Raw genomic sequence first — 26,758 nt, forward strand, 5'->3', positions numbered from 1 at the left:
GCTACAGCCCAGGGGCCTCGGGCATCCAGGGGGCCCTTGAAAGATCTCAGCAGCAGTATTAATCTGGCACTTTCACTGCGGTCCTTCCCCGGCGTGCTGTAGTCTCCTTACTGAGGAGATCTCGTGAGTCTCACTCTCACGAGATCTCCTCAGTAAAGAGTGTACATCGCGCTGGGGAAGGACTACAATGCCAGGAGATGGTGGTAAGTGCCTTGGGGGCGGTTCGGCTCACCAGGGGGGGGCGGCTTGGATCACGGGCGGGGTGCCCTCACGGGGGAATGGAGGCCCCCTTAGCCAAGGGGCCTCCATTCTCTTAATCCGGCCCTGCTCCAAGCATGCGGATTGATCGATAGCGCTGGCCATTCACCAATCAGTGTCAAGAGTTCCCCATGCACTGATTGGTAAATAGCTGGAATTATTCGCCAGCTGGCAGTTGTCTATTGGGTATCACAGTCCTGGGACTGCAGAACGTCATCTGTGAAATGTCAGGAGACGATGTGCGACCGGTAAATAATGCAAGTTAAAGTTTACAAAAGAGCACACAACATGAGCTCAAGATGTTTCGATTTCAATCTGGTTGTAAGTACGCTTAGCCTAAATGTTACTTGCTGTATGTTCACAGACAGAACAAAATGCAGTATACGCAATATAAGGTCACCAGACAGCAAACCCAAAAATTTATATCCTAAAATAATTGAACAACTCTAAACAGTATAATCATTAATAAAAACATGGTTGATTAAAAAAAAATAATTATATATATATATATACAGGGTGAGTCAAAAGTCGCAGTACACCCTTTTATTTAAAAAATGTATATAGGAATTGGGAAACCTGAATACTCCAGTAAGGTATGGGTGACGTGGTCTATCTTTTACGGTATGTACCAAACATGGGCGCCATCTTGAAATCGGCCTATCGACCCAATTCCTGTAGTTTTTGAAATAAAAGGGTGTACTGCGACTTTTGACTCACCCTGTATATATATATATATATATATATATATATACACACATATACACACACACACACATCCTTAAATACATAAATCAAGGGTTCTTATAGTCGGCACTTACACCTGCCCTGTAACTGATGCAAATGATACAGCTGAAACCAAACGTACTTAAGAGAACGCCAGGACTTGAGTCGGCACATTAGCGTCAGCACGCCCTTACTGTATGTTGCCTAGGTGTCTGCCCTTCCTATCCCTGTTCCGCCTTTCAAGTCACATGTCATTTGCGACAGGACATGAATAGCAGCTGCGTTCATTGGTGTAAGTCTGTTTCTGAGCAAGTTATTTCACGTAAGATACGGCAGGCAAATGGACTTACGTCTGACGATGAATCGGGTCTATTATCTCTAACACTCAGATTTGGTCAGCTTTGTGTCAGCTGCATGAATAATTTTAAAATGGTGTTTTTGACTTAGTTAATATATTTGTGCAAAACTGCAGCAAAGTATATACCAAAATCACATTTCACTATGCTATGATAGATAACATGCTCTAATAAAGTGGCTAGAGATAGTCTAAGGGCGGAAGATGCGCACAATGTTCCACATTGCAGGGGTTGTACGATTGTGAGGTATATTTCACAAAGAGATATGCACCATCTGTACATTTGCTGGTCTTGTAAGATTGGCTTGGAAGCTGCTTTTCCATCTAACAGGGAAATTGGATAGGTGGAAGGAGAAAAAAATTGCACTGTTGTAATCAAATATATGTTTACTTTAAATTGTCAGCTTACCTTGAGTGATTGTGGTGAAATCAACATATCGATATTCATAGGACACGTCTATCTTGGTTTCAACATGTGGCCTCTTCAGTGTTGAATATATGTTTCCTGGCCTTTTTTCATCAAATTTCTCAAATTTATTTAATCCACAGCCCATTGTAATAGGTGCTAAAATAAAAGATAAATATTAGTACATTACTATGATAAACTAAAAAAGGTAAGTAGCCACAACATTTAAATATATGACCATTGTCATATATAAAATACATTTCCAGTCATTTGCAATTTTGTAAAAAAGTAAAGTTTAATTAATACACACAAATAGCTATAGCCACAACCACAGCTCTAAGATATTGTCTACTATACGGCAAAAAGCTTAAATGATAAAGCATAGCATTCTTGCTATGACACTACTGGTAATGGCCCAGAGTAGAAGTCTACCAATCTGCAGATCTGTACAGAGCACACCTGTTACTATGAAACTTGCACCCATCTACACAATATCCAGCTTTTAAACTGCAACAAAATAATGTAAGATAGAGAAGCACAACCCTATTCATTTCAAGAGACAGCAGACACACTCTTAAATATTCTGAGAAGGCAGTCTCATATAGAAACACTCAACCACCACCAGATGCATGGAAACGGGAGAGGAGACAAAACGTTCCCCCCCACAACAGCCGGCAATTGGTTTAGTGAGAACTTCATTTATTTCATTTATGTATTTTTGAAATCATTTGGCTGCGTCAGATCAGCAATGAGAAGTGAATACATTTAAATTACCCTTGTTTATTTCAATTGACTATCCATAGAAGAGTAGGTAAATATTTAGAAATGTATTTTTGTAACATTTCATAATTGAGGGAATGTAAATTGTATTTCGGTGTGTTTTAGTAAAAGGAGAACAAGCACTTTACCATTGTATGATGGTTTGTCCACAAGGGGTAGTGTTCCACTTCAGTCTATAGATAATACTTAAATTTATATCAGAAGAACAACTAGTCATGAAGATAAACAACTCCGGTCTACAGTATAAAGTCCTTTGAGTGGAGTGGGCTGTCCATAAGCCATTCCTTAATTAGTGGAAAAATTGCAGCCCAGAACTCTATTCCTAAGATTATTATTATTATTATTATTAATAATAATAATAATAATAATAATAATGATGATGATAATATTACAAGTTATTAAAAGTAGCTGAAGTTCAAATAGCCTATATTATATTAGACATGTGGATTGTTGGTGCTTCACTAAAATGCACAGTATTACAACTAAGGGCTACTCCCTTGTTTAAGTCAATACATTGTGTGTAGGATGTATACAATAACACATTCTCAACTAATTGATTTGCTGCACATAACAAAGTGAAACTGAGCAGTAGTTTATTAAGGATGCATTTAAATACAAATATGGTTCTGCACAATGTGGATAACAGATTCCTGACACTTTTCCGAGACTGAAAGAAATTAGGGGCCTATTTGTTTTTGCCGGGGATAGACGTCATTATTCCATCACCCTATACATTACAGGGGTTCCCGCTAGCGATAACTCTGCGTTATTCATAGAATAAAACAGTTTGCTTTATTGTTTTAAAATGCTTATTTTTTCAAGTAAATAAAATATGTTTCAAACTTTAAGTTTTTTTCAAATTAGTGAAACTGAAATCCCAATAAGCAGGAATAAGAAAAATCATAGCTTCCTATGTGATGGGGCTGATAATAATAAATAGACTCTTTAATCGTGGACTAAAGTTGTGGGGTTCAATATACAGATGGAGTAAGTTTGTAAGACACTACGAGGTGATCAATGCAGATGCACCATATTCACAAGCAGACTGTTTTCTGAGGTGGGCGAGGTCTAAGCAGCACAATGTATTTTCTCCACAGTAGAATGCACAACTCCTCACCATTTATCTCAAACAAACTTGTTCCATTTGTACTGGGTAGAGCTGGTGCTGTCATGATGCAGAAGGGGCCACTAGGAACTGTTTGGAATTTAATGCAACATTTATAGCTTTTCTGGCGATTCACCTTTTTTTCTAGATCTGTCCTTAAATATTTTGAACACAACAATCTAACAAAAGTATCTAAATTGTTACTAATCAATCTGCCTCCTTTATGTAATTCTCAGCATCTAGTGCATGCTATTTAAGTGAAGGTTAGTGATTGAACTACATTTATCCAGTGCCATCATTCAGGTTAGACTGAGGTGGGCTAAAAGTCAAGGAATCATCATAATCACATCAGTCCCTGCCCCATTGGGGCTTACAGTCTAAATTCCCTAACACACACACATACGCACACACACACACAGACGAGGGTCAATTTGTTAGCAGTCAAGGAATGTTCTTATCTGGAAATACAATACAGTAAAAACCTTCTTAAAACAGAACTACTCATATACATGCTACATAATAGAATTGGCAAACTCTGAAGATCAGTGATTTAATCCTCACTTAAGGAACTGTGGGTGAAAATCTGTGTAGCATTCCTTATATGTCCTGCTACAATTAAAGAATACTGATAATGTCATACAAGTATAGAGTATAGAGAGTATAGAAACTTATGGCCATGTAAAGTGGACTCAAGCACCTCTTAGTATGCGTACCATCACATCCTCAAGCACCTCTAAGTATGTGTACCATCACATCCTCAAGCACCTCTAAGTATGCGTACCATCACATCCTCAAGCACCTCTAAGTATGCGTACCATCACATCCTCAAGCACCTCGCTCTAAGTATGTGTACCATCACATCTTCAAGCACTTCTAAGTATGTGTACCATCACATCCTCAAGCACCTCTAAGTATGTGTACCATCACATCCTCAAGCACTTCTAAGTATGTGTACCATCACATCCTCAAGCACCTCTAAGTATGCGTACCATCACATCCTCAAGCACCTCTAAGTATGCGTACCATCACATCCTCAAGCACCTCTAAGTATGCATACCATCACATCCTCAAGCACCTCTAAGTATGCGTACCATCACATCCTCAAGCACCTCTAAGTATGCGTACCATCATATCCTCAAGCACCTCGCTCTAAGTATGTGTACCATCACATCCTCAAGCACCTCGCTCTAAGTATGTGTACCATCACATCCTCAAGCACTTCTAAGTATGTGTACCATCACATCCTCAAGCACCTCTAAGTATGTGTACCATCACATCCTCAAGCACCTCTAAGTATGTGTACCATCACATCCTCAAGCACCTCTAAGTATGCGTACCATCACATCCTCAAGCACCTCTAAGTATGCATACCATCACATCCTCAAGCACCTCTAAGTATGCGTACCATCACATCCTCAAGCACCTCTAAGTATGCGTACCATCATATCCTCAAGCACCTCTAATTATGCATACCATCACATCCTCAAGCATCTCTAAGTATGCGTACCATCACATCCTCAAGCATCTCTAAGTATGCGTATCATCACATCCTCAAGCATCTCTAAGTATGCGTACCATCATATCCTCAAGCACCTCTAAGTATGCGTACCATCATATCCTCAAGCACCTCTAAGTATGCGTACCATCACATCCTCAAGCACCTCTAAGTATGTGTACCATCACATCCTCAAGCACCTCTAATTATGCGTACCATCACATCCTCAAGCACCTCTAATTATGCGTACCATCACATCCTCAAGCATCTCTAAGTATGCGTACCATCATATCCTCAAGCACCTCTAAGTATGTGTACCATCACATCCTCAAGCACCTCTAAGTATGTGTACCATCACATCCTCAAGCACCTCTAAGTATGTGTACCATCACATCCTCAAGCACTTCTAAGTATGTGTACCATCACATCCTCAAGCACCTCTAAGTATGCGTACCATCACATCCTCAAGCACCTCTAAGTATGCGTACCATCACATCCTCAAGCACCTCTAAGTATGCGTACCATCACATCATCAAGCACCTCTAAGTATGCGTACCATCACATCCTCAAGCACCTCTAAGTATGCGTACCATCACATCCTCAAGCACCTCTAATTATGCGTACCATCACATCCTCAAGCATCTCTAAGTATGCGTACCATCACATCCTCAAGCACCTCTAAGTATGCGTACCATCACATCATCAAGCACCTCTAAGTATGCGTACCATCACATCCTCAAGCACCTCTAATTATGCGTACCATCACATCCTCAAGCACCTCTAATTATGCGTACCATCACATCCTCAAGCATCTCTAAGTATGCGTACCATCACATCCTCAATCATCTCTAAGTATGCGTACCATCATATCCTCAAGCACCTCTAAGTATGTGTACCATCACATCCTCAAGCACCTCTAAGTATGTGTACCATCACATCCTCAAGCACTTCTAAGTATGTGTACCATCACATCCTCAAGCACCTCTAAGTATGCGTACCATCACATCCTCAAGCACCTCTAAGTATGCGTACCATCATATCCTCAAGCACCTCTAAGTATGCGTACCATCATATCCTCAAGCACCTCTAAGTATGCGTACCATCACATCCTCAAGCACCTCTAAGTATGCGTACCATCACATCATCAAGCACCTCTAAGTATGCGTACCATCACATCATCAAGCACCTCTAAGTATGCGTACCATCACATCCTCAAGCACCTTTAAGTATGCGTACCATCACATCCTCAAGCACCTCTAATTATGCGTACCATCACATCCTCAAGCATCTCTAAGTATGCGTACCATCACATCCTCAAGCATCTCTAAGTATGCGTACCATCATATCCTCAAGCACCTCTAAGTATGCGTACCATCACATCCTCAAGCACCTCTAAGTATGTGTACCATCACATCCTCAAGCACTTCTAAGTATGTGTACCATCACATCCTCAAGCACCTCTAAGTATGCGTACCATCACATCCTCAAGCATCTCTAAGTATGCGTACCATCACATCCTCAAGCACCTCTAAGTATGCGTACCATCACATCCTCAAGCACCTCTAAGTATGTGTACCATCACATCCTCAAGCACCTCTAAGTATGCGTACCATCATATCCTCAAGCACCTCTAAGTATGCGTACCATCACATCCTCAAGCACCTCTAAGTATGCGTACCATCACATCCTCAAGCATCTCTAAGTATGTGTACCATCACATCCTCAAGCATCTCTAAGTATGCGTACCATCATATCCTCAAGCACCTCTAAGTATGCGTACCATCATATCCTCAAGCACCTCTAAGTATGCGTACCATCATATCCTCAAGCACCTCTAAGTATGCGTACCATCACATCCTCAAGCACCTCTAAGTATGTGTACCATCACATCCTCAAGCATCTCCAAGTATGCGTACCATCACATCCTCAAGCACCTCTAAGTATGTGTACCATCACATCCTCAAGCACCTCTAAGTATGCGTACCATCATATCCTCAAGCACCTCTAAGTATGCGTACCATCACATCCTCAAGCATCTCCAAGTATGTGTACCATCACATCCTCAAGCACCTCTAAGTATGTGTACCATCACATCCTCAAGCACCTCTAAGTATGTGTACCATCATATCCTCAAGCACCTCTAAGTATGCGTACCATCACATCCTCAAGCACCTCTAAGTATGCGTACCATCACATCCTCAAGCACCTCTAAGTATGCGTACCATCACATCCTCAAGCATCTCTAAGTATGTGTACCATCACATCCTCAAGCATCTCTAAGTATGCGTACCATCATATCCTCAAGCACCTCTAAGTATGCGTACCATCACATCCTCAAGCATCTCCAAGTATGCGTACCATCACATCCTCAAGCACCTCTAAGTATGTGTACCATCACATCCTCAAGCACCTCTAAGTATGCGTACCATCATATCCTCAAGCACCTCTAAGTATGCGTACCATCACATCCTCAAGCATCTCCAAGTATGCGTACCATCACATCCTCAAGCATCTCTAAGTATGCGTACCATCACATCCTCAAGCACCTCTAAGTATGTGTACCATCACATCCTCAAGCACCTCTAAGTATGCGTACCATCACATCCTCAAGCATCTCTAAGTATGTGTACCATCACATCCTCAAGCATCTCTAAGTATGTGTACCATCACATCCTCAAGCATCTCTAAGTATGTGTACCATCACATCCATAGTTTTTTTGACCACTGGTAATCTGCTATTTAGAATAGTTTTTTGTCCAAAATCCAGGCCCTGATGCACGTAGATTAGCAGAAATTGCAGGGAAAGCATCCTAAGACGATTTCATTTTGCTTAAACAAGAATCAGCTTTTATGGGCTGAGTAAACCACATCTTCCATTGGTGTCCGGTGTGACGTACATGGATAAGGTGTCCCTGGAACTTGCATTCACATGTTGGCAACTAAGTTAAACTTTTTTAATACACGAGTGGGCTACTTTATGAGAAAAAACATTTAAATACAAAATGGTAAAGTTATTGAATGCTGCAGCCAATATGAATTTAATGTCTCTCACTGCTGAACCACACCTAAAAATCCCAGAAGTATAAGTAAGACTAAAAGCATTATGGAAATTAAATACAAATGTTTTCATTGCTAAAGTCACAATTTCTGTCAAAGTATGTATAATGCAGTGTTACCAGAACAGAGCGACGTGTAAACTGTAAGTCTGTATCGGTTGCAGTAATAACTAGAGAACCACAACAAAATAACACTCAGGCTAAATATAAAGTGTTGGATTCACATAGGAATAATTACAATGCAAAAAGCTTGCATTGTTCAGACTCTCCTTTGGCTTCTACATACAGTGTTCCAGCAAACAAAAATGACTTATCTATCTGTTAGGAAACATTGTTATCTGTCAACTAGACATAGTGAAGGCAGACATTTTGTAGGCTGAAGCAATATCCAGCCAATCAATTCACTAGGAACTTACTAATGCCTCAGTGATCACATTAGCTCTTAGGCTCTGTTCCTGAGTTGAACTTACGCCAGTCTGTGTAAGGTAAACTGTGCAATTTGCAAAGTGAATGGACATATATGCGCCACTGCAGGCTACCACATATCTGGTACTTGGGCCTCCTTACGATTGGAGGGGCGGAACGTGGGAGGGGCAGGTCAAGTACAGTAAAGGTGTGTTCTCGCAATTACGGGTCATGCAGACCTGCAGAAAGAGGGCATGTGCAAATAGACGATGATGACTTAGCGCAAGCCAGACACAGGGCACATCTCAAGATGTGTACATCACTGCACATGGACAACCATGGCCTTATCTGTGTGGAGTTTGTATGTGCTCCCCGTGCTTGTGTGGGTTTCCTCCGGGTGCTCCAGTTTCCTCCCACACTCCAAACACATACTGGTAGGTTAATTGGCTGCTGTTAAATCAACCCTGGTCTGTGTGTTAAGGAATTTAGACTGTAAGCTTCAATGGGGCAGGGACTGATGTGAATGAGTTCTCTGTACAGCGCTGCAGAATTAGTGGCGCTATATAAATAAATGGTGATGGGCAGAAATACAATATTTTTTCTTGTTCTTTTTTTAAATTTATGCCCATTTTGCAACAAACTGGGCATCAGCCCCTTAGTAAATATATATAAATATATATGATAGGATGCATCATCACGAATACTGGTTTGTCCCATAAAATGGCAGCCTGCCCAGTGTGTAGTAAACAGATAAATGTTAAATATACAATCTCAAGTGAACTAAAACTATGAGCTGTCTACGTCGTTATTGGTAAATTATAAATGATGGTGTTTATAAGCTGAGGTCAGAATGTGCTGATAGAAGTACTATGTACCAGCAGTTACTTGTTCCAGACAATGTACTGTCATTTAGTTTTGAGATGATATTTTATAAGATTATGGGGTCTGGTTATCAAATGTCCTCTTAATGAAATGTACGTTTCTTGGCTTTGTCAGACAGATTTACTAAGTACTGAGAATGGCAGATTTTCTACTGTAAAATATTTTGGGGTGTGAGCAGCCATCCTATCACTGTGCAAGACTCTTGTAGAAACCCACTTGTGTTTCTATACACATCGACTCCAAACCAATAAAAAATAAAAATACACACTTGGCAGTGCTGGGCTTTTAGGTGCAAATCAACATGAATATATTACTATACCCATCTTATCACACATAGCTACAAAACACACAATTTTGTTAAACTCAAAAATGTAAAACACATTTGGGTGTCAGATACTTTAAAATTTAAATGAGCCAAAAGGAACGAGGAACAAAGCAATCCAAAATATGTGCATGCAAACAAGGGGAAGGTAGAAGGTATACAAGTGACTGTGTACTATAAACATTAGGCATCTTTATTATGTTTTCCAGATTACAGATCTTGAAAATACAACTCAAAATATTATTTTATATACATTGTATCAAATATAATAAACAAATCTTTAAATTATATCTTGATGCTATATTGACATGTTTTTTTGTAGGAAGGTTGTAGGTTGTGGTTTGTTGTGTCCCCACAGCATTAGCACAGAGAAGGAACAGTTTACACAGATCTCTGTGCAAGGACCATGTGGCCAGTGGAACAGAGAGCTTCACAAAGTGGCAGAAGGAGCATAGCAGGCAAAACGAGATCCGCTAGGTCAGCAATGGTGTGTTGGGATGTCCAACACATGTAATGGCTAAATAGGGTGTGATCCAGCTGTTCAGACCCTCTTGGCAAGCAGCTGGATCACATCCGTCATGGCTTGGCTTGTGAGCGCAGGCAGTAGATGACCAAATAATCGTCAATAGTGGTGGTCTGTGGTAATCATCTGGCTTCAACATGCCCAATAATGATCAAATCGACTTTTATTCAATTATTAATCAGGGAATTTGGTCACATTGGGGCCACATAAGTTCTATTGGGCCAACTGCTTGATATTGACTGTGATATTTCACCATCTGTGGCAAGCATTACACTGCTGCAGGCACCACGTTGGTGCCTAAAGTGGGATACACTGTTTTTTCAAATTGGCTTGAACTATGTCACTCTCCCCCTCTCCCATTGGTTGTGTGCAGGGCCGAACTGGCCATCGGGCCCTTCTGGCCCGATGGCACCGTGGGCCGGTCCGGCTACCTGCGATCGGCAGCGAAATAATTTAAAAAATAAATAAAAAATAAATAAAAAATAAATTATACTTGCAGCGGAGCCGTCATGACGTCACGACGGCTCTGTGGGCTGGGCCGCGCTTCAGGTTTGCGGCCGCGCGATGTAACGTCAGAACGTTATGCGCGCCCGCGTAGGACTGGATCAGAGGGCGCACAGATTCCCGGAGGCTGCAGAGGTATTTTTTTTTTTCACAGGGAAAATGGGTGCAAGGAGGGGGAAGAGAATGTCTGCACGGGGGGAGAGAGGACAGAACCTGATAATCTCTCACGGGGGTGGGGCTGTGTGTCACTGGGGGACTGGGGTGGGCTGGCTGGTTATGTGTCACTGGGGGGGCTGTGTGTCACTGGGAGGGGCTGTGTGTCACTGGGGGGGGCTGTGTGTCACTGGGGGCTGGCTGGCTGTGTGTCACAGGGGGGGCTGGCTGTGTGTCACTGGGGGGGGGCTGCGTGTCACTGGGGGCTGGCTGGCTGTGTGTCACTGGGGGGGGCTGTGTGTCACTGGAGGGGGCTGGCTGTGTGTCACTGAGGGGGCTGTGTGTCACTGGGGGCTGGCTGGTTATGTGTCACTGGAGGGGCTGTGTGTCACTGGGGGGGGGGTGTGTGTCATTGGGGGGGCTGTGTGTTACTGGGGCTGGCTGGCTGTGTGTCACAGGGGGGGCTGGCTGTGTGTCACTGGGGGGGGCTGTGTGTCACTGGGTGGGGGCTGTGTGTAACTGGGGGGGGGTGCTGGCTGTGTGTCACTGGGGGGGTGTGCTGGCTGTGTGTCACTGGGGGGGGTGCTGGCTGTGTGTCACTGGGGGGGGCTGGCTTGTGTCACTGGGGGGCCTGTGTGTCTGGCTGGCAATTGTTTGGAGTCTGAACATATATATATATATATATATATATATATATATATATATATATATAATAGTGTGTGTGTAGGGCCATATTTATATTAGTGTGTGTGTGTGTGTGTGTGGGGGGGGCCATGTATATATTGTGTGTGTGTGTGTGTGCACAGTATTTTAATATAATATGTGAGGGAAGGGAGGATCTTAATATAGTGTGGGAGGTAGACTATTTAATGGTGGAGTGTAGGTGGGGGCTAATTATTTAAGGTGAGGTGAAGGAACCTTTAATTTCATGCTGGGGTGGTTTAGGGCTATCAATTGAATATGGTGCTGATTTTGGGGAGGAGGTCTTTTTATTAAATGTAAATATGAATTATTTTTTGCTGGGGATGGTTGTGGAAAATGGCTATATTTATTAAACTTTAATGTTATTTAATTTATTTCTGGGACTGTTTACAGGGAGGGAAATATGTTTTGAGTAAATGGGTATATTGTTAATATAATGTTGGGGCTGGTTGGAGGGAAATAGGTCTACTTATTAAATGTGAATATTAATATTGTGGGGACTGGAGGGAAGCCTAATTATAAAACCTGAGTGCTATTGTTTTAACACGGGGCTGATTGGAGTTTTCTAAATTTCATGTATCTCATTTTTTTTCAGAATGGGGCATCCAGTATTCCAGGATCAAGATAAGAAAGAACTGAGCTAAAGAAACCAACTACTACAAGTGGTGAAAGTGACCAAGACAGGTAGGAGAGAGCAGGACAGTCTGCCAACTGTCATGAATCTGGTGGGGCAGTCCTGAATTTGGATGACTGTCTCACTTAGTCAGGATTTGGTTTGACGGCAAGGACAGTTGGGAGGTATGTCCCGCTTCACAACGTACTGCTTGTGAAGGCAGAGCTGTGTGCTTCTAACAGTAGTGCACACAGTATTGCCTGTGTATTTGTCTAAAATGATAACCATGTTACATAATAGGGGCCCTGCTGTCTTAAATTCCCCGGGCCCCCTGAGCCTTAATCCAGCTCAGGTTAGGGGAAGGGAACTGATAGCTGCTCTCATCCCGAACAGGACACACCCTGCAGAGCAAGCTGAGGAGCTCTAAGCATCACAATGTTTGGTAATCTCGTGAGACAAAGAGCTTCCCTGCTCACTCTACAGGAAGTTCCCACCCTGATGGATGTCAGCAGCACCAGAAGCATAGATAAGTACAGTGGGCTGGGGATGGCATGATGTGGTTGGGAGGGCGTGATAAATGTAATGTTTTATTATAATATATGTATTGATGCCCCATGTTGGCCACACCCACAACACGATGTGGTAACACCCTTTTCGGTGCCGCCACGCAGCACACAGTTTCTTTCATTCTGGGACTGAGGCGGGCCTGTGTACTTTCAATGCCAGGGCTGCTTTTTAGTCCCAGTCCGGCACTGGTTGTATGCGATACATATTACATGGAATTTTATTTTACTGAATCACAGTACTTGGTACCAGAAGCTATACACAGTAAATGACCTGTGCATGCTGACATTCTCGCAAACCAGCAGTGTATAGACTGCAATTTCTTTTCAGCACAAATCATAATCATGTGGGGGGATCTGCTAGAATATAACCCAGCACAGTATTTTAGGAAATGTAAGACAGGTCAACAAGTGTAACCAATGCACAGACAACTAGCCCTTTCATTCACACTGCCTTAGCAAACGCTAGCTAAACACCTGTAGGTGTTGATAGTTAAGGCTACTTCTGTCTGTCATGCTGAGCACTTGTCAGATACAAAAGGAGCAAGAAGGAGATGGGAGAATAAATCAGGAGGAATAGTAATTTCAGTTGGGAACATTGCAATTTGCCAAAGCAGAAAATCAGTGATACTATTAAAATAATCACTGCAAGAGCAGGCTCTGCGTGTTCCTTCACACTGCTTCAGTATTTTCAGCAGAAATTACTCTGAAAATGCAGCATTTTCCTTCCAAAGAAGCATCTGAACAGGCTTTCCATAACACAATTAATAAATTCAATGGCAATGGCAACAAGCAATTCATTGTCTCTTCTACATTTACTTTGGGTCGATATTATTATTATTATTATAGTTTATTTGTAAGGTGCCACAGTGCCAGCCATTAAGGAGTAGAACTAAAAAACAATAAAGGACATAATACAGACGGGGGTAGGGGATAAGCTGGAAGCAGACCAGCATGAGACAAGTCTGTACACAGAACATAAGCACAACGTACAGAACATAAGAAGCAGTAGGAGGAAACACAGAGACCGGGCAAGAGGGGTATGCATGTGCTCAGTATAGGGGTATGCATGTGCTCAGGAGGGGTATGCATGTGCTCAGTATAGGGGTATGCATGTGCTCAGGAGGGGTATGCATGTGCTCAGTATAGGGGTATGCAGGAAAATAAGAGGATAAAGGGCCCTGCCCATGACCGTTTACAATCTGAAGGACACAATACAGGGTGACACAGAGTGAGGATGTATGTGTGAGGGGGGGGGGGGGCAGAGGGATGAGTTAGCTTCGTAGACTTTGATAAAAAAATATTTTAGGGAGCGTTTGAAGCCATCAAGGTTGGTGCATAATCTGATTGGGTATGGGAGTGAGATCCATAGGTGAGGAGCAGCACAGAAGTCTGTACTAAAGATCATCATTGTTGTTGCCATCAATCAGGAAACTACGGAGGCAGTGTCTATGTTTAATTGCCATTGCAATATGGACCAAATAAAGCATTAAAAGATTCAAAATAAAAGTGGTAAGTAACAGTATTATTCTTCCACTGTTACTGACACCTGGTGATACTCCCCTAACCGCTCAACTATCTAAGTCCATCCTCATTAGATTGCAAATAAAAAGTTTAAGTTTATTTAGCAAATTTATTAACAAAGGCATTCCTAAATCCCCGATTTGAAAAATATTTTAGATCACTACCCCAATCAGCCCAAATAACATATACTAAATTAGTTAATGGTTATGGGAATGCCATGAGAAATGGTTTTTATTAGTCGGGTTTCACTAAAGTGTATTTGCATAACCAAATTGCAATTAAGGCACAGTATTGCTTATGATGCTTGTTATTTAAGTAACCTACAAACTTAATAAAACTCTTATTCAAAAATATAAAATGTGTTATGGTGACATTTTCTTCACACAATATATTTTTACATTTTGTGACATTTTTTGGCACCCTAAAAAAAATTTTAGGCTAGGCAGATTAAAGGCTTTTGGATATTCATTCTAAGATGAAATGAAAATTAAAACAGCATGCAAAATACTAATGAGAAGATTGGATATTCATTCATCACCTTTAAACCTTTAATGGGATCATCAAGAAAAGTAGAGTAGCATACATTTCTCATTTAAATATACTGTATAACATTCATAGTTTCCTAATTAGGATCTTTAACCCACTTTCATACATGAATTCTCAAACACTGCGTTAGAATGAAATGTTACGATCAAAGGAAAAGAAACATCATACTCCTTAAACTCATGCGTTTTATATGCAAAATTATTTCTCCATAATCCCATCTTCGCCTACATTTTATACTGACACTGTCCAATCTCCCTCAGTCACCATCCCTTCCTCTCATAGTTTCCCTAACAGGGACAGTTTTGTTTCAGGGTTCTATACAATCTGGACAGGATATAAATTTGAAGTCTAATTGATGCACAGACTGATCCAGAATAGTCTTTCTTCACCAAAATCACACTCACTACAAGATGGTATGGAGATAGGTAAATACACTGTCTTGCAGTGGACTAATGTCAGCCACTTGTGGGTAAGTAAAGCTAGTCTTCAGGATCACATGTAGGTGGCCAAATTGGATGTTTATAGCTCTTTTGCTATTTGTTTAAAAGTGTTTTGGCTGAAGCTGAAAAGCACAAATATATTGGTTAATAATAGAGAATAGAGTTTTGAAAATCAAAATGGTTTTGTATATCCAATGAATGCCTGAATATCCTTATTAATTATTCTGTGTATTGTTTGTTGTTCATTAATATTTTTAAATAGACATTATTTTATATTAATTTTACTTGTAGGTGGCCAAATTGGATGAGATACCACAAGTTTAGAGCAGCCAAATCTCTTTCAGTGTCATTGGGGCCTGTTAGTTCAGAAGATGGCTGCACACTCAGGCTTATAGTGGTCATGTTGCAATCAAATTTACCAAAACGCCCAATAATGATCCAATCGATTTTGATTGGTTTAAAATCAGGACAGTTGCCCAATATTAATATTTGTGGCTAGCTTCAGTTGTTGTTCTACTACCTTATGATTACCTCTTAGATTGTGAGATCATTTGGGCAGGGCCATCCTTACCTTATGTTTCATATCATTGTATGTTTGTTCCATGGTCCCCTGACTGTACAGTGCTGCATAATTTGTTGGCAGTTATAAATAGAGGATAATGATAATAACTTCAGAGGAATCTCTTCAGCCGCCTTTATTTAAATTACAGTTCAAGTACTCGCAGGCTCAGAAGTGATGAAGCGGGACGCAACAGAGACAACAAATGAACCGGACCGGAACATTCAGCATCTCAATGGAGTATAAGTCTAATGTTATAGTGCTGGAACTGCCACACAACTCTAAGAGGTATAGGGATTTGCAACATCCCCTTCTTGTTATGCAAGCTCATCTTCTGTACCCACACAGTAAGATAGTAGGGTAGAAAAAGTAAGACAGAGTCCACTTGCCCAAAAATATTGCAATCATGCAGTTCATGACACTGTATTAACCCCAACTGAATCACATAGTTCTGTCAACATCAATTAAACACCTCACATATTGCTAATTATGATGCTTGACAGTTGTTAAATATAGTCCTAGGAGCAATAAAAACGTGTGAATAACTCTAATTTTTCAAACGGTTACTCCCCACTAACAGTGACTTAGGGCTGCATACGGTCTCAGGCTCTTCCATGGGAAGGATGGGTTTAGTATAGAGATCATGTCTGAATAGACAACCTTGTTGCTTTGTTTACGGAGAGCTACTTAACCAGCAGTGTCCATCTTGCCCCAAAAAAGAATTGTAAGGCTCCATCTGGTGGGACCAGGGTATCAGATTAGATGGAAAAGTCATAATGAAACATGTCACTTCTGAGGCTGTTTTGTGGTACAGGTATTCCTCACTTAACAACCTACCCATTTAATGACCACTCGGAGTTACGACCAGGTTCTCCCTGGGTCCTCATTGTTATAATTGCTGCTGTTTGTAGAGCTTTACTGTACACATGTTTATTTTCTGTTATGCAGTGTTATGTAATGTAAAGCAAACTAACAAAATATAGTTTTCTTTAGTCTATTTCTTCATTCAGAATCAATAAAAATGATTACAATACATGTAGGTGCATATAACAGTACTGTACTCACTTAGCGACCAATTCGCTTAACGACCTAGTCGTAGGAACGGAACTCGGTCGTTAAGTGAGGAGTACCTGTATTTCACTTAAGGTTCATTGTGATGTGTTTTACCACCGGGTATGAGGATAAGTAACAATTTAATACATATGTCCAAATTGCATTGTGGTGAGTTGCATTGTTAGTGCAGCAATGTCATGATTAAAATGATGTGGAAAGCACCACTTTTGAAAACTGGTCATATCTGGGGCAGGAGGGATGCTGCATATTCAACCCCTATAATTTAGTAATTGTACTGCTGACCCCTTAAGGTCACTGTCCAGTGTCTACACACAAGTTAGATTTCTAATATCGCTCTTCGTCACCTTACGTGGTTGAATCAGAACCACTGTGCTAGGAATGTCCCAAAAGGAAGGTCTTTGTGCAGCCACGAGGTCCAACCTTGAGAAATGGTGGACAACACTGTTTGTAACAATATTCTTCCAAACATACTAAACAGGGGAATCAATATAACAAAGCAATACATATAATCATGGAATCATAGCGATGCTGACTACCACCGACAGCATTCAACTGTTCTGTAATTAAACTGCAAAGAGATACCTTCCACATAACAAAGTATAAAATAGATAGTGTTCTATATGTGCCAAGTAAAAGAGATTATCCCTTGATGGTTTAGTAATTTGCTGTACGTAGCATTTATGTCTCAGGCTGCTTGTACATGAAGAGAGCAATGTGTGACGGATGAGATAAGGGATTTCTTTCTTATATTCACTTTGATTTCTATGAACAATACAATACATACAATGTAAATCCTTATCCCTCCTACCTTTATCAGTGGAGTTTAAAATGTCAATCCCTGATAGGACCAAATTGATCTAATGTCACTTGTGAAGTTGTAAAAATGTAAATCCCAAAGAACATTTAAAGTAGAGAAAAACTGGCAATAGTCTGCATATTGCTATAATAATATGTATTTTTAGACACCATTAAAGAAACAGTAAGTGAAAAAATGAGTTATCAACAGTAAATACGGTCTAAATATAAAAGTTTGGAAAGAAAAATAAATGTATTTTAATTAAAAAAGAATCTGCAAATGCTCCACTGCTATTATTCTATCCGCAAAAATGGGGGAAAGAAGGTAAATGAAACCACAAAATAAAGAGTAAAAAATGTTAAAGGACAAACTAGAATGTTATCGTGTGCAAAAACTAGTATATGGTTCGAACTACATACATGGTGAAATCTGAAAACAATTTCTAGCAGCCATTTACTATTGGGCAGGCGAAAACACCTAACAAGCATGGCAAGACTGCTGGACATAATACAAATGTATTATATTCTATACAAAAAAGAACACTACACCTTCCAACATAACATTTCCAGTGAATATGCTTGCAAAACACAAATGTTATACTCTCTACAAACATAGGACACTAAACCAATATGATCAAACCACTGGACAGAATTGTAATACAATTGTGTTATATTCTATACAGACATAGGACACTACACCTCTCAACGTGACCTGAGCACTGTACATGATCATAATACAATTCTGTTTTACTCTATACAGACATAGGACACTACACCTCCCAAAGTGACCTGAGCACTGTACACGATCATAATACAATTCTATTATATTCTATACAGACATAGGACACTACACCCCCCAATGTGACATGACAGTTATACAATTCTGTTACACTCTATACAGACATAGGACACCACACCTCCCAACGTGACCTGAGCACTGTACATGATCATAATACAATTCTGTTTTACTCTATACAGACATAGGACACTACACCTCCCAATATGACCTGAGCACTGTACATGATCATAATACAATTCTGTTACACTCTATACAGACATAGGACACTACACCTCCCAATATGACCTGAGCACTGTACATGATCATAATACAATTCTGTTACACTCTATACAGACATAGGACACCACACCTCCCAATATGACCTGAGCTCTGTACATGATCATAATACAATTCTGTTACACTCTATACAGACATAGGACACCACACCTCCCAATATGACCTGAGCTCTGTACATGATCATAATACAATTCTGTTACACTCTATACAGACATAGGACACCACACCTCCTAATATGACCTGAGCTCTGTACATGATCATAATACAATTCTGTTACACTCTATACAGACATAGGACACCACACCTCCCAATATGACCTGAGCTCTGTACATGATCATAATACAATTCTGTTACACTCTATACAGACATAGGACACTACACCCCCCAATGTGACATGACTGTTATACAATTCTGTTACACTCTATACAGACATAGGACACCACACCTCCCAACATGACCTGAGCACTGTACATGATCATAATACAATTCTGTTTTACTCTATACAGACATAGGACACTACACCTCCCAATATGACCTGAGCACTGTACATGATCATAATACAATTCTGTTACACTCTATACAGACATAGGACACCACACCTCCCAATATGACCTGAGCTCTGTACATGATCATAATACAATTCTGTTACACTCTATACAGACATAGGACACTACACCTCCCAACATGACCTGAGCTCTGTACATGATCATAATACAATTCTGTTACACTCTATACAGACATAGGACACTACACCCCCCAACATGACCTGAGCACTGTACATGATCATAATACAATTCTGTTATACTCTATACAGACATAGGACACTACACACCCCCCCCCCCCCCCCCCAATGTGACATGAGTGTAATACGATTCTGTTACTTACAGACACAGCACACTACCTCTACCCAATATGACCAATGGCTTATAAAAAATCACTCTGTCATGTCATTGTCAAAACACAAGGCCTCAGGCTAAGTGCTTTTATACAAGTCCCAGTAGTAATATACTGTATGTAATAACACAGTAGGGAACCTGCCTAATGATAACTGAAGTGATGACATCAGATACAGTTCTAGGTCTGTGCAGACGTATACATATTTAGGGCAGACAGCCACAGCTCTCATCCAATTACATGACAAGTAGCAGGTTATTTCCTTATTCTGCATTAACGTCTTCCTACAGAGCTAGTTTGTCCAGTCAAATGGCACTGATATTCATTTTAAAGTTCAAATGGTTGTCAATTAAGTAACAACAAAGATTCCAGTAGAGGGACACCTATCTTACTGCTTCATTGTGGCCGGGTGTCCCTTTAAGTGACCTCCCAGCATGCCTTGCCAGTAATATCATAACAGCTGAAGATTGCTTCTCCCTGGCATTTATATCGATCCTGAGCCCATTTCTCAAGTATAAAATAGGGGGAGTCCTCGGCTCTGTTGGTCTGGATTCTCTACTACTGCTTCACATTACAATAATTAATAGATGCACTGGAATGCAATGTAACCAGTATTTTAGGAAGTGAACTAGAGAGTTAACCCTGTTTTGGATTAATGAATATAAATTGCTAAAATGTGTGTTACTTAGTTTAAAGGTGATTAATAGCTTTGCCACAGGTCAAACCAGTGATGTTTTTACATGTTACATTGATATATTCTTTATTTTTCTCTTGTTATTCTCTTTCCTTTTCATAGACATGCCAGTGAAATATGAATCCCTGTAGGTGGAATGTTGAGATAAGAGGCACTTCAAGAGACCCCTACCAGTTCTTACAGCCTTGCAACAGAAAGCTTTTGGGATTTCAAAAGTATGTAAAAAAAAAAAAGCCTAACTTACACACAATTAACTTTCATATTTATTTTAATAAAGTCTTTTTTTTTAACAAGGGATTGGGGAGTGTTTATCTTGTTAAGTCAGAACATATATTTATGGAAAAAGTAAGGTTGTGATAATTTCTAACCTATTTTAAATGGTAAAATGAACAGAGGTCTTAAGAAACCCATTGCACATGATGTCGGGACCACAGGAGTGGCAAACTTGCCGTTTCGGGAGCCATTTATTTATTTCCTAGACCACCACAGAACAAAATTACATGCAAGATCCACCCATGTAGTTCTTTTTAATCAACATTTTTTTGAAGTCCAATAAAAAAAAAATCTTATGTTTTCCTGTTCTTGATCCACAGACTGTGACTGCTGACTGTGCTCAAGGCCAAGGGGAAAGAAATTACACCAGACATGTATCTGTTACGAGTGATACGGCTGAAAAGCAAGTACCTGAGAAATGTCCAAAGCTTCAGTCAGACGCTGCTGCGTTCATTTGAGCTTGGCATGCTCTTACTGTACATTGACTTCGTGCATATGCCCCTTCCCCAGCCTGTTCTGTCCCTGAAATTGTAGGCTGTAGTAAGTGTCCTTTGTGCTCGAAGATGAATTGAATGTTGCTCCGTTCGGTGACGTATGGTCCAGTTCTTGACATGCACAGAGTAATTGTTTGGATTATACACACAAAATCGCCGTTTACGTTCCTTAATGAATGCCCTCTGTCATTAATAGTTTCTCACAGCCATACGCTATACATTTTAGATTGTCTTCCACTATCCAAAGTTGCAGTCCTTGCAATCAAAAGCACTGTAAGTAGCGGAAAACCTTAGGGAACTGCTCTATCACTGTATGGTTTACCCACTGGCAATAAAAATTATGCTTGTACTCTCGTTTTTAAACGTTAGTAAAAGCATGCAAATAAGTACAAGGTTGGAACCTATTGGCTTCCATAGACGCTGCCTCTTGTATTTACTCGTCTTCACTGCAAGTGAGCACAAGAGTATCAATGGAGGATACTCCGACCACAGGCACAAGTGCTTTTTACACACCTAGGGGTATATTTACTAGACTGCTGGTTTGAAAAAGTGGAGATGTTGCCTATAGCAACCAGTGAGATTCTATTTATTATTTATTTAGTGAATTGTACAAAATGAGAGCTGGAATCTGATTGGTTGCTATAGGCAACATCTCCACTTTTTCAAACCCATAGTTTAATAAATATACCCCCTAATGTCAAACACAATTGTGTGCAGTTTCACCAGTGCTTTCTTGCTTATTAAATACGTTTGTAAAGCATGTAAGACACATATGAATGGCATTAGGAGTCATTTTCGTAGAACTGCCATACACATCTGCAGTAGCATTTTTGGAACACTAGTCGTTCCATTTCTGTGTGTTTGGAAACTACACATTGAGCACTAAAATGCTAGTAAAAATCCCATATCAGACACGTTTCCAACACATATGCGTTTGATATGCAGTTTTACTAGCATTTTCACTAGTGATAAAACACACATGTCAAACACCAGTGTGTACTATAAATGTGGTATCACACAGACGTTTTCCAGTTTCAGAAGCGCTCATGCCTAATTTTTATAGAGTTTTTATTACAGATGGAAAAGTGCAGAGCTTTTAAATTGCACAGCTTGAAATGAGCACTTAAAACGCCCTGCGTGACAGGATCTGCTCAAATATAATGTATTTATTGTTCAAAGTAGATAAGACAGTGGTTCCAGATGGCATAGATCCACGAATATTAAAGTAAAAAAATAGTGTTTGCAGCAACATTAACCAACTTTTAACCAATGTTACTGACAGGTATAATTCCAGGAGATTGGAGAAATATAGTAAATATAGCTCCACCATACAATAAATGTAGTAGGAAAGAAAATGATAACTGAAGACCTGTGACTCTATCATAATGACTCCATTATGATAGACATAAGGAGTAAAATAAATGTGTAGTGATTTAGAGAAAATAGACGAATGGACAAAACTGTGTAAAATATAAAATGATGCATGTGGGAAATAAAAAAACAATCTACATAATGAATAGTGATGTCATGTCATTGATTGCATAGGAAGAGGTATCAGCAGGAAGAGGGAGGTTACAGTGCCACTTATGGGTGACTGGTGGTAAGATCTCACCTTAAGTACCATGTATAGTTCTGGAGACTGTAGCTCCAAAAAAGACATTAATAAACTAACAAAAATCAAGATAAAGGGTAACATATGGTGGATGGCAGGGCCTTCTCACCTCTTTGTCGGTTTCACCCAGTTTGTTTATTAGTTTACTATGTTTGTCCCCAATTGTAAAGCGATATGGAATATGTTGGCGCTATATAAATAAATGATGATGATGATGATGATGATGGCCTGCATAACAAAACTGAGCTGAAATGTTATAATTGCAGAAAGCTTTAGCCAGACTAGAGAACTGCTTCTCACTATTATATACCTTCCAACATTTTATCTACAATTTTTTTTGTTTTGCAGCCCGAGGTGCAGTGCTCCAAATCGCCCAGTGAAGTGCAAAAAAGTTTATGCTGGGGGCTTGGCCTTTGGACCTCTCTCTGAAGGTAAAAGACCCCATTCCTCCCCATCCCCCAGAGTCATAAAGCCTCTTAGAGGTATAAGGGTCTAAGGCACCCCCTTCACCAAAGCTAGAGAGGGCTCCTTGACTTCACCGATCCCCCAGAGTCTAATGGCCCCTTAGGGGGCCAAAAGACTTCAGACCACCCTCCGCCGCAAGGCTTTGGTGTGCCCCTTTCTCCCCGAGGTTGGCAAAAGCTCCCCCGGGAGACCTGAGTCTTCAGCTCCCCCGATAGGAGAGGGTTAACCATAAGGGTCTCACCCAAACGCCATCAGCCCTGAATAAATAAAACACACATACAAGAAACACAAATAAAATGCTAAAGTGCAAAGTGCAAGTTTCAATAAATTAAAAATTGCCTATAGGCCCCAGCCTAATGACTTCCACCTCCTTCTTAGCAAAAGGCCAGGGTACAGAAATACAAAGGTATGCAGGGAAAAACAAGTGCATTGTGCAAGTGCCTTACTCTGTGCTAGGTGAGAGTTCTTGTTCCCCCACCCACCACCTATGCATTTTCAGGTCACCCCCGGGCCCTATCTCCCGAGGGCTCCAAATACCACTGGCCTTCTGTCATCAGACCAAGGTAGCCTGACCCATCAGAGGGGCCCAGATCACTCTCCTAGGACAGAAAAACACTTGATGAGTCATTGTCATGGCACACTGGAGCGTGGTCGCGTCACATAGTAGCTAGCAGATGCTGCATGTAACTTACGTTTATAATGTACTTCTGATTTGTTCAAAATAAATAATAAAATATCTCAAAATCTCTTGGTTGCATATTGTAAGTGTCAAACAACTCATCAACCTAGGCTGGTTGTAAGGATTTTCCCATTATTCTTCCAGTATGCAAAGGTTGAATTTGTATCAGTATCAGTGTCTGTTCTGTATTTCCAACAAAGGATGTCATAAAGGAGCCCCTTCAGATTTTCCACCATCTTCCCAAGTACCCTGCTTGAAATAGGTGCCTTTCTCTTGCACTCTGGATGTGTCTCCTTGTTTAACTATGCTTTGTATTTATTTTTTCTGATTTAGAAAAAAACTTGTTTCATTGTTTTACCCCTGTAGGGTAATTAGATTACAGGTCAGCTCCAAACCAAGGTAAGATTTATGTTTTAGCTCGCCAATTGCTGAGTAATTACCATAATTCTCATATTGGCTCAGGCAGAGCACGCACTGCCTGTTATCTTATCCTTTTGTGTTTTTGACTAGATAAAATGGTCTCTGGCAAAGACAGTCTAGCAAAACATGGGAAAAAATTATTTAGTATGGAGTCATCTACTGCCCTATGAACAGTGCTGACATAGACCTGTACCTGTACCTCCATAAGTGGTGCCTGCTTATACTGTGCATCCCAATGGATAGTTGATGGACTGAGCTAGATGAGAAAATGGTAAGCTAGTTTCCTGTTTAAACTAAATGGATAATCTATGAACACTGGTTCCCAAGCAAGTTTCCTTTTCTTACTCAACATGCTACCAAAACTCTTATCCATTCTCTCATCATCTCTAGTCTTGACTTTTGCAATCTCCTGCTATCTGGCATTCCTGACACCCATATTTCCACACTTCAATTCATCCTTAATGCTGCTACAAGACTGATCTTCCTCTATCACCACTCCACATCTGCTGCACCACTTTGCAAACCCCTACACTGGCTCCATATGTCCTCCAGAATCAAATTCAAATTACTCAACCTAACCTACAAAACCCTCAACAACAACACTCATGCATACATCTCAAATCTCACATCAAAATACTCTCCCTCCTGCCCTCTTAGATCTACCTCTGACCTGCGCCTCATCTCGTTTCTGATAACCACCTCTCACTCCCGCCTACAAGACTTCTCCCGTGCTGCTCTCCACTTATGGAATTTCCTACCACGCTGAATCAGACTTTCCCACAGCCTTCAAATCTATAGATGCTCTTTGAAAACCCATCTCTTATTTAGAGGTGACCATATTCTTGATAACACTAGTCACACTAATGCACCCTCACAGCTATCCCAATCTCCACTCTGAGCCACACTCGCTCCTCTTGTTTCAGCTGTGCCCTCTTCCCCTTAGAATGTAAGCTATATAATTAGCAGGGTCCTCCATACCTTTTGTTTTCATATCTCCATTCATTTTGTTTGCCTTGTTTGTTCTTGTTTTACATATGTACTGTTTTATGTATGTCCTTGTCTTCCCTACTGTACAGCGCTGCAGAGCACTGTGGCGCTAGCGCCTTGCAAATCTACGATAATAATAATAATAATAATAATAATAATAATAAGTATATGTTATTTACACCATTCTTTATTAGGGAAGTTCTCTCACTCTGTATTCTATTCACTCCTATAGATGACATATTTCAGTGCTAAGAAATTTACTTGAACTTTCCAAACAAATGATTAGACTGATAACAATCACACAGAACAATAAATCCCAATACATCTGTATGTGCCATATATACACAATGACATTTCAATTGTTTTTATTGACATATGAAGGGCAACTGTTTCACTAAATCTAAATTCAAGATAAAACTTAATAACCACCAGACTAAACATGTCACACTGTTTCCCTTTCTCAACCATTTTCTATGTGAGAGACGTCGAAAGAGGGTAATTATTTTTCCATTTGAGCCATAGAATTTAAGCAATAAGTGGCTGAGGTCACTTAGTAGTCATACGTTTTAAAGGGAATGGATTTTTTTTTATTTCATGGAAAGATGAAAGAGTAATAGTGCCGAATTATGTAGCTTTATAGAAGAACCAAAATAGGAGCTAAAGCCAATCTAAGCTGATGCAGGTGTCTCGGCTGCAAGGAATGCTGTGCTGGTGAATGCAATTCTAGCTATATATTGAGTGTAGCAAGCAATGTGGGCTCTGCAGGGAACAAACATTCTGATTAGCATATTTATGAGGTTGGCTGTTTCACCAGAGGGGGAAGAAATCATAATACTAAATACTCTATAGGACATCAAAACTTTAAGAAAATTGTGCATTTGTAGTCTGCTTTCACGTGAGTGCCAACTGCTGGTTCTCACAATACTAGTTTTCAAGGGATATTAACCCTTTAACAGCTGGTCTGTGTACCATCTAATGCAAATATTATCGTATGTTATGTCTTCAGACATTAAACTCTCTTCTTTGGTTTAGTACGGAAATATAACTTTATTTTTAACTGTATCTTTTAAGGAAATACTATTGATGAATACATAGACACGCTGGGCATGAGTCATTAAGGAGAGCAAAGCAAAAAAAAAAAAGGTGTAAGTTTGTTCCTGAACAAACCATGTTACAATGTAAGGGGTGCAAATTAGTTTATTATTTTGCACATAAGTTAAATACTGGCTGGTTTTCCATGTAGAACACAACTATTTGATAGCTTTATTTTTTTTAACACTGCAATTTAAAGTTGATCTAGGACATGTCCTATCCCAACTATAAATTTACCTCCCCCTCCAATGCAACATGGTTTTAACCAGGTGCAATGTTACTCCTGCTTT

The 26,758-nt window shown here is 40.3% G+C and overlaps 1 protein-coding gene and 1 long non-coding RNA gene across 3 annotated transcripts in view; both read right to left on the minus strand.

The window, feature by feature from the left end:
• Positions 1-26,758, minus strand: part of LOC142158401 (uncharacterized) — a 604,325-nt gene that overhangs the window by 238,813 nt on the left and 338,754 nt on the right. The window lies entirely within an intron of this gene.
• RFTN1 (raftlin, lipid raft linker 1) overlaps positions 1-26,758 on the minus strand; it is a 283,814-nt gene that overhangs the window by 235,076 nt on the left and 21,980 nt on the right. For both annotated transcript variants that reach the window (XM_075212313.1, XM_075212314.1), the window contains exon 2: positions 1,746-1,901. In XM_075212313.1, the coding sequence (XP_075068414.1) occupies positions 1,746-1,890 (145 nt within the window). In that variant the 5' untranslated portion in view covers positions 1,891-1,901. The remainder of the gene's footprint in view (positions 1-1,745; positions 1,902-26,758) is intronic.

The sequence above is a fragment of the Mixophyes fleayi genome, chromosome 5 (assembly GCF_038048845.1).
Source record: "Mixophyes fleayi isolate aMixFle1 chromosome 5, aMixFle1.hap1, whole genome shotgun sequence".
In the NCBI taxonomy this organism is placed as follows: Eukaryota; Metazoa; Chordata; class Amphibia; order Anura; family Limnodynastidae; genus Mixophyes; species Mixophyes fleayi.